The sequence below is a fragment of the Gallus gallus genome, chromosome Z, assembly GCF_016699485.2.
Source record: "Gallus gallus isolate bGalGal1 chromosome Z, bGalGal1.mat.broiler.GRCg7b, whole genome shotgun sequence".
NCBI lineage: Eukaryota > Metazoa > Chordata > Aves > Galliformes > Phasianidae > Gallus > Gallus gallus.
Window position 1 is genome coordinate 54481982 of NC_052572.1, and position 9808 is coordinate 54491789.

The window sequence follows — 9808 nt, forward strand, 5'->3', positions numbered from 1 at the left end:
CCAGCCATGAACTGGGGAACTGTGAGCAGGGCAGGGGCTCCCTTCTGCACAGGCCTCATCCAGGCCCTGTGTCCTGTCTGAGGCCTCCTGGTAGAGGAAAGGTATCAAAAAACTAACACGAGTTCGGCAAAAGGCCAGTGTGTCAGAGCTGGAGCACTGTCCTGTGAGGAAAAGCAGCAGGCCAGGGCTTTAGCCCCCGCAGAGATGGCTCTGGGGCACTTGCTGCCCCCACACCTACAAAGACGGGACAAAGGGAACTAAGCCAGGTTCTTCAGTGTGGAACATTACTGAAGGACAGCTGTAAGAAAAATGTTCCCCCACACAGGCAAGATGTGGAACAAGATATCAAAGAACAGAATCCATTATATTGAGTTGTCAGGAAACTACCCAAGATCACTGAGTCCAAATGTCAGACTACTCTGACACTGACACAGAGTCAAAAACATACCACTGAGAACATTCTCTGAATGCCTCTTACAGAGAAGAACAGAGCAACTGCCTCTAAGAAGCCTGTTTCAGCGTCAAACTATTAACAACAATGTTTTTCCTAATGTCCAGTCTGAACTTTCTCTAACATAGCTTTGAACCATCTCCATCCTTGGAGGCAGAGGACTGGGCTAGGCCCTGATTAAGGTGGTCTGACCTCACAGTCAACCCTGCTAAAAGAATTGTGGAATAACAGAATGGTTTGAGTGGGAAGGGACCTTAAACCCACCCACTCCCAAAACTGTGTATGCGCAGGGCTGCCCCCCACCAGCTCAGGCTGTCCAGGACCCCATCCAACCTGACCCTGAAGGACCACAGGGATGGGGCATCCACAGCCTTTCTGGGCAGCCCATGCCACTGCCTCACCACGCTATCAGTGAAAGATTTCCCCCAACACCTAATTAAATCTCACCTTTTCTAATTTAAAACTGTTCTCCCTTGTCCTATCACTATTTAACCAGGTAAAGAGTTGACTTCCCACCTGTTTATAAGCTCTTTGTAAGTACAGGAAGGCTGCTATGAGGTCAATCCACAACCTTCTGTTCTCCAGGCTGAACAAGCCCAGCTCCCACAGTCTGTTTCCACAGGAGATGTGCTCCAGTCTTCTTACAATCTTTGTGGCCTCCTATGGACCCACTCCAACAGCTCTACATCTTTCCTGAGCTGGGGGCTCCAGGCCTGAATGCAGAACTCCAGATGGGGTCTCACAGAGAACAAAATAGGCATGGACAATTCCCTTCCTCTTCCTGCTGCTGCCTCTCTTTTGATGCGCCCCAGATACAGTTGGCCTTCCAGGCTGCAAGTGCACACTCTGGTTTGTATCAAGTTTTTCATCCACCAGGAAACCCAAATCCTTCTCAGCAGGGTGGCTTTAAATCTTCTCCCAGTCTGCAGAATTCTTATACCAGAAGGTTGGACCACAGACCCAAATTAGTTCTTTCCAAACAGAATTAGCTCTGACTGATGCTATGACAAAATGATACAGCCATAAAGCTGTACTAGTCATCTAGATTCCAATATTCTGGAAATCATAAATGTTGTCCTTCTCTACGGGTTGAAGGGATCTACTTCCAACTGGTAAGATATCTAGTCAGCTCATCGGATCTCTCCCATTTCACTACAAATGAATGCAGAACAATAATCACACTTGCTAGAAAAAAAGCCAACTGAAGTGAAATCTAAAAACAACTGATAATTCTTTCTTCCATGACCTGCATGCATCAGTAACAATAACAATCAAATCAAGGGTTGTTGATTATCCCACTTTTCTAGGCACTCATTAGGTCACAACAGGTATAGAGGGTCCAAATTAATACAGATATCAAAAAAATTAAGTTTCGGACAGGGCAGAGGGAATGCATGCTTGCACATCTGTGTCCAGTGAGATGGACAGAGGGCTGAAGAACTTACATAAGAAAACAGGCAGAAGGAATGGGGCCCATCAATCCCAGAGAAGGCTCAAAGTGTATCTAATCTCAGCCTTCCATGAAGGCTACTCAGAATGGTGGTATGGCAGTAGAGGTTGAACCTTCCCAAACATCACCATTACATTTTGCCACTGCTGTAGATGGCAGCAGAGGGGCAGTCTGACACAAGAGCATCTGACATGCAAGTGAATATGAAGCAAAGTTACATAACTGCATTTCCTCCATGTATAAAAAAGGCACCAGCTGACTGACATTCATTCAGCTGACTTGATGAACACATATGAACACCAACAATGGACATCAGCACAATGAGGTGGTGGGTGGTGCATTTTCAGAAGTGATGACAGCAGGTTATCTTCACTGATGCAGATGTTTACAAGTATGGCATGCAGGTCCTTGTTCATTGCTGGTGAAGACACACCACTAACAGTGATGACTGTAATGAATGCATGCTTTGTAGTTGAGAATTTGCTTTGAGAGGGGCAGTCTGACAGAATGGCATGTGGCATGCAAATGCAGATGAAGCAAAGACATGTCACTGAATTCTTCAAGAAAGAAAAAAGGCACTGACGTTCATAGATGCCTGCTTAACATTTATGGAGACCAAACAATGGATATGAGCATAGTGAAGCAGTAGGTGGTATGTTTTAGCAGTGATGACAGCAGGTCATCTCCACTGCTGCAGATTTTTATGAGCATGGCATGCAGGCTCTTGATCATCGCTAATTTTCATAGCTAACAGTGGTGACTATGTTGAAAAATAGCGTTTTGTAGCTGAGAATGTCCTCTACCAAACAGTGTTACTGTGCTCTTTGTATCTGTTGTAGTTTCCATGGAACTGAATAGGAGGCATTGCTTTTGGAGCGACCAAAAGGTAGTTCTAGAGGAAATGGAGTTACTCCCCTGACAGAGTAAGAGCCTGCAGGGATGAGATGCTCCAGGAGGAAGCTGCGCATGGATAAAAACAACAAGAAAAAGCCCACCAACTTACTACAAGCAATATATGTTGGAAAAGGTTGTCTGGAAGCGGTAAAAACCTCACATAAGGAAAACATTCTAGGCTTGGCAGGACAGCGCATTTAAAACCCTGCTGCCAACAGAAGATTCAATCAGATGATATCCAGAGTCCCTTTCCAAACAAACTTGACTCCTCCACAATTCTGTGGCTTAGCAAAACATGCATTTACTAGATAGATCTTGTTCTAGCATTTGAAATCCACAGAAACCTCAAGACTAATTCCAGTTAATCCAGTCAGAACTCACACTGCACATTAAGGTTCTACTCATTTAAAAAAGCTCATTTTGCCCCAGACATAGCTACAAAAGATGTCAAAGTTTTCTGTGACATAAGCATCAAAGGTAGAAACTGAAGATAGGTTTATACAGAACTTTAATAAAAGTAATATAATATAGTAGGATTCTGGTAGGATATTCTATTAACAATTTGTATTACCTTGCCTTTACAACAGTGGAGGTAATGTGGAAGTCACACACTTAAATCATAAAGCATCCTAACACATTAAAATTCTTTGTCAGGAAAAAGAAAACTATGACATTCGCTCTGAACTTCTACATTGTCCTGATCAGTATCAACAGTACAGTGACCAACAGTATCTGAAAAACATCTGTTTTTAAACAAAAACCTATTGCAAAAGTTCTACTTTCTGACCTCTCAGAAATACATGACTTTATGCTTTAGAAGTGAAGCTTCATGTCATGTGTACTTTCAACTCTATCCATGTTATGGGATCATTTAATCTGTTTGTTAAAGAATAAAGCATCGTCTAACAGTGTCTCAGTAAAGACTGAAGAACAATACCACAACCACAATCGTGTTGTACCTCACCCACCTTCCAAATTAATACTAGCCCATACTTCTGACTTCTGAAAGACAGATATGCCAGTAGGATGATTCAAAACTGGTTGCCAGAAATCACCAGGTCTTCTTACTAATTTTCAGTGGTCTTACCTGGGCTCCTATACTACTTTCAAGTCCCCAGGGAAGTAAAACAAACAAAAAAACCACAACAACAACCACTGCACGCTGAGAACACCTGGAGGAATCCATCTTCTGCAGTACGCTTTGTAACTTTACTTAGAATCATAGAATTGCTAATGTTGGAAAAGACCCACAGGATCATCCAGTCCAACCATTCGCCCTTCACCAATGGTTCTCACTAAACCATGTCCCTCAACACCACATCCAAACGCTCTCTGAACACCACCAGGCTCGGTGACTCCATCACCTGTCTGGGCAGCCCATTCCAGTGCCTGACCACCCTCTCCTAACAGCGAGCCTGAATCTTCCCTGGCACAGCTTGAAGCCATTCCCTCTAGTCCTATCACTAGTCACACGAGAGAAGAGGCTGACCCCTAGCTCACTACAACCTCCCTTCAGGTAGTTATAGAGAGCAATAAGGTCCCCCCTGAGCCTCCTCTTCTCTAGACTGAACAATCCCAGCTCCTTCAGCCGCTCTTCATAAGGCCTGTGCTGCAGACCCCTCACCAGCTTTGTTGCTCTCCTTTGGAGGCACTTCTGTGCCTACAAAGCCTAGAAATTCACCAGAAGGTAAATAATGTTATTTTCCTCTATGACAAAGTAATCCTAGAAACGTAGAATTGGTCTACATGATTAGCCACCCAGTGTAAGCCTGAACTTGATCACAGCTTTAAGAACAGCGTGCAGAAGTGAATTCTACAGTTGTCTGCACATAGGCCATGGGTGCCCAACTTTCTGGCACCGAAAGTAATGCGTATCTATTTCCATGGAAACTACAACAGATGCAAAGAGCACAGTAACACAATTTGACAGAGCACATTCTCAGCTACAAAACATTTTTTAACATGGTGACCACCATTACCTATGAAAATGACTGATGAACAAGAGCCTGTGTGCCACACTTGGAAAAATCTGCACCAGTGGAAGTGACCCACTGCCAACGTCACCACTGCTGAAACACACCTCCCACTTTTCAGTGCACCCACATTCACTGTGTGGCCTCCATAAATACTCACCAAGCATGAATGAATGTCAGTGAGTGCCACTGTTTCCACAAGGAGGAATTCAGTGACATACCTTTGCCTCATTTGTACTTCCATGTCACCTGCCATTCTGTCAGACTGCCCCTCTGCTGCCATCACATGGCAACAACAAGTAATGGAATACTGGTGGGAAGGTTCAACCTCTACTGCCACATTTCCTGTACTTGATCCTTGTAAACAGTTCCTCACAGACATGTGTCATAGTGTTTTGGCACTACACAAATAAGGAGGGACTGTGAAGTGAGGGATATTTCTCTCTGGTAAGAGTTTTTACAGAAGTCTGGTAAAGAGGCATGATCAATTTTTGAGTTGAATGTCCAATTACAACTCCAAATATTCCATTTCAAAATCTGGTAATTCATGTCAACTGAAAATAGAATTGCAAGTATACTAAAAATTGATTTTTTCCAGCAATCTTGACACCTGTTCTCAAAATCCTTTATGAAAACAGGTAACACAGCTCCATATTCTTCACTGTTCGTGGGACCATGCTTTGGCAATGTATCAAAATGCATAAATTTATTTGCCATAACTTGAGTTAGCACTGCATCCCGTGTCCTGGTTTCGGCACAGGTTAATACTACACCAAACATCAGCCATTGTTGGCCAGGCGGCTTGACAGGAAAGAGCTGCTGCCATGATGGTGAGGCAGCTGGGCTACATGTGGACCACAGGTTGGACATGCTTGACACAGAGTGCTGGCCAGAAAGGAACTTGGGATGCCAGGGTCCTTTCCATCATGTGGAGATGGACCTGGAGCAAGTGATTCACTGATCCTTGTTCTCACATTTAAAAATCAGAAAACAGACAATGACTTCCTCTGACATGCTTGAGTCATTTCTACAATGGAAGCATCCCCCACTTTGCTTCCTTCTCCATGGTACAACGCTCAAATTCAGTCATCAAGCTTACTTCTATTAAAAACAGCTCTCATGCTTCTGAATCAAACTTAAACACAGACAACAGTATTCATCATGGATCACTGAATGTCTAATTCCTGAATCGACCCACAGCCTTTCAGACCCTTCTACTAAAGTTTGAGACAACCTTGAAGACAATTTGACTAGTTCTACCATTCATTAAACAGTTTTGCATTAAACTTAAAACTTCTTACTGCCTAAATTTTTGAATGATCCTCAAAACTGCATCATCTCCTTTCTTACAAAAAGTCTCTTGGAAAAGTTACCAGTTTCTCCAAACAACTAACTACTCTAAATACTGCAAAAAGCCACGTCTCACGTCTGACATCCCACAGGGAACTGTAGATCAAAAATATTTTAAGACATCACAGGTCCTCCTTAAGTCCTAAGAAAAATGTCGTCAATAGGTGTCTCATAATCCATTTTCTAGTGTAAGAGTTTTCAAGTTCACTAGCACTCAGGTACACTCTATCTTAAACTGCTGCTGTGACTCAGAATCTAGCAATGTACTCTTTCCTGTTCTTATCTTAGTGTCAATTGGGATAATAGTCTTGCTGAAGAGCTGAAACATTAAGCTCTTTCCTGACACCAACGCTGTGGAAGCAATGCTCAGAGATCAAGCCATGTAAAGTTTCCAAAACTTGTTTTCTTACTCCTCTTATTTCAAGATGTCATGGCAGCACAAACACTAAGCAAAGTGAGAGTAGCTCTGAGAATCCCACTACATACCACTTCTCTGTAACCTTCTATTACTTCTCTGAATTCTTCACATTAGACTTACACAAATGAAGGACATTAAATCAAAGTACACACTTGTTCATCAAGGACTTCCAAAACAGAACAAATCAAGCTGCAAGAAACAAGATTTTCTAGACATTCTTACAATTTCATGACAGGCAATTTTTTAATTTTAATTTTTATTTTTTAAGAGGCAAGTGTTTAGAAGGTTTCCTCACTGCAGTACATTCAAAGTTTTGGCATTTAATGTTAATTTAAGGCTCTACAGCAAACAAGCTTCAGCCCTCTTCTCCCTGTGCATTAGGAACATTTAGTGGTCTGGCAATGGCAATTAGCCCATGTGTAATACACAATAGCATCAATTGCTGGGGGGCAATCAGTCTGAACTGTGTTTTTCTAACAGTGACCAGATCTCTAAACTAACATACTGTCACATGGAGACTTAACTCATTAGTAAGACCAAAAAAAGTCTGAAAAGAAACACATGCAAGCTAAAATAACTGCATGCATTTCTGATTAAGTAATTAAATACTTTATTTTCCAAACCCTGGAATCCCAAGGCCTGGATTTCTGAAGTCAAGACAAGGCAGTCTCAGGACAAGCAGAGACCTGAGAATTAGAAGAAAGTGAAAGACAACTAACAGCTGCTTTGAAAAAAATGCAACTGCATATTCCCATATCCAGCTGCTATGTAATATTTAAAAAAAATCAGTAAAGAAATAGATTTTACTCCTGTTATTATCAAGAATGTAAAGAAATCTGTAATTCCTAAAGCCCCAGCTTTGAAGAAATAACCATATTCAGCTTTTAAGAAATCATCATATCTGAAGATCTCAACATGAAAAACAACACAGCCAAATTAGATAAAAAAAATATTAAAATGTGAGCACTCTGGGCTTAGAATAAATATATATCTCACGTCCCGCGTCACCAACATTTGAGAGTAGAAGTTTCACTTAGAAGTGCCTCCTGAGTTTCAGCCTTGCTGTCACACATATTCTTCTGCTTACTTCAACTGAATATGTCAAATTTGTTTTTAAATATTGGTGTGGTTTTACTAGCAAAAATAATTTTGTGGATATAATAACTAGTGGAACTTAAAACAAATCCCAAAATTATTACGTATTAGTCCCCATTACTAGTTCTTTACATTCAGTAGAGCCAGTCATTACTTTGCTGCACTAACAATCCCATATAAGCCAGAAAATAACATTTCCCCAGAATCTTAACAGGATTCCTCAGCTTCTACTCTGTGTTACTTGGAAGTAACATCATTAAGCTGGAAAAAATACCCCATTTTTTGGATAGGAAGTCAGAAGTAGTCATTATCATCAAATTTGCTTTATAGTCTGAAAACCTGCTGGAGACTAAATTAAGAAATATGCAAGAGATTTTATATGCAAGAATTAAAAAATGCCTGTTTTTGTTTTAGAAGACAGGAAGGTGCTCTTATTTTTAGTGTGCTAGTAGGAGAAAAGGTGTTTAAGTGAAGTAGAAACATGAAAAATCCATATTATGTTTACTAACACAACAGGGCAACACATGATTTGAGTCTCAAGTTACCACTTACCAAAATCTACTCTCGTTAGTATGCACTGCATCGGGTGGTCAGTTGTATGCCTTGTTGTTGTTGCACCACTTTCATAACAAGTTGCACACAGATCGTAATCGTAGCAAATTAAACACTTGAATCGTCGACCTCGAAAATTTCCTTTTAAACATGCATCACAGCTGACACCTGCAAACAAATAAAATTGCTTAAAAGAACAGTAAACACATTTTTTCATGAAGCAGATGTGTTCCAGTTCTCTCTCAACAACAAAAACAAAGCATCCATCTCCGAAAAACGTAGCTGATTTTAAAACTGACCTGTGTAGATTTATTTGTGTACTTAATTATACACTGCTCTTGAAAACAAAGATCTTGAATTCTGGAAGTAAAGTAAGGACAAACGATAAGACAGCTTCCTACAGGCAGATCTATTTGATAGTAGGACTAGTATTTTGATCATTCACTTAGGAGTCTCAGGTTAAACACTCTTAAACTTAACAGCACACTGGTTGACCAAGGGGGAAAAAAAATAACCACCACTGACAAAAATCCACCACAGCCCATCTGCCTTTACTTTCACTCATCCTAATAGTCTCCTTCTCAAAAACACCATAGTCAATCTTGACATTTTGCATAGGTTAGAAAGTAAGGCCTTTTCCTATTTAAAGTAATAGAAAAGATGAGAGATATCTATATATTTTAAGTTAAGCTACATCAGATGCCTACACCATACTTCCCTCTGGAGCCCAGTATTTGCAGTGAGGCAGTTGTACTATAGGTGTCAGAGTAAGACTTGTGGCCCCCAGAGGTTTTCATTCTTTTTTTCCTATCGTTTTTAATCTGTTAAATCTGTAAATTAAAGGCCTCCACAAAATAAATCAGCGCATACACTGCAGTCAAAGTTTTCACACACATCTCCTTTACCATCAGCTAAGATCTGCTACTTCTAGCTCTGAAGAAGAGACTGTGGTGATCTTGTTTCTCTCATCTCCCACTTTCTCTTTAATCTAGTTGATAGATGAGTGGTGTTAATTACAAAACAGCCTGCATCAGCTCATTAACAGTGCTTTTTTGTTGTTGTGCTACTCTGTAGCATGTGAACAAAAGCTTTAATACATTCAGTACATGAATGCAACAATCAGTTTTTTCTTTTTACAGCTCTGCTACTTGATCAAGCAATTCCAATTGCACATTTCAACAAATAATGGACAACATTATTTTATCCTTTTTTCCCTTCACTTACAGGTCTACCTTAAGGCATTACCTCATCATTTCCAGCACCTAGGCACTGTGCACCAGTATGAACACTTGAAGCTATGTCTTCAGTTGCCTTACTGAGTATCCAGCTTGAGTGTAACTCAACACGGAAGAGTTTTTTCAGAAGCTGCTGCTTCAACAACATCTTTGTTAACAGCCAAGAACTATATTTTCAGGATGTTGCTGTTAACACCTTCAAGCTTTACAATCTCTCCCCTCGACCCCTTTTTCTCCAAGTTTCCTTCCGTTAACTCTAAAGAATGCAACAATCTATTACTTGCACTCTGAGAACAACCTGATTTCTGAGCACACCTGCTCATTAACTGTAAAATTTCAATGTTTTAGACATTTTCTTTTTCATATTGACAGCTACAGAATTTTACATAT

General features: G+C 40.8%; 1 protein-coding gene across 5 annotated transcripts in view; it reads right to left on the bottom strand.

Annotated features, from left to right (window-relative positions):
- The window catches only part of KCMF1 (potassium channel modulatory factor 1), a 55883-nt gene that overhangs the window by 19289 nt on the left and 26786 nt on the right, over window positions 1-9808 (bottom strand). For all 5 annotated transcript variants that reach the window (XM_046905626.1, XM_046905624.1, XM_046905625.1 and 2 more), the window contains one exon: window positions 8184-8351. In XM_046905626.1, the coding sequence (XP_046761582.1) occupies window positions 8184-8214 (31 nt within the window). In that variant the 5' untranslated portion in view covers window positions 8215-8351. The remainder of the gene's footprint in view (window positions 1-8183; window positions 8352-9808) is intronic.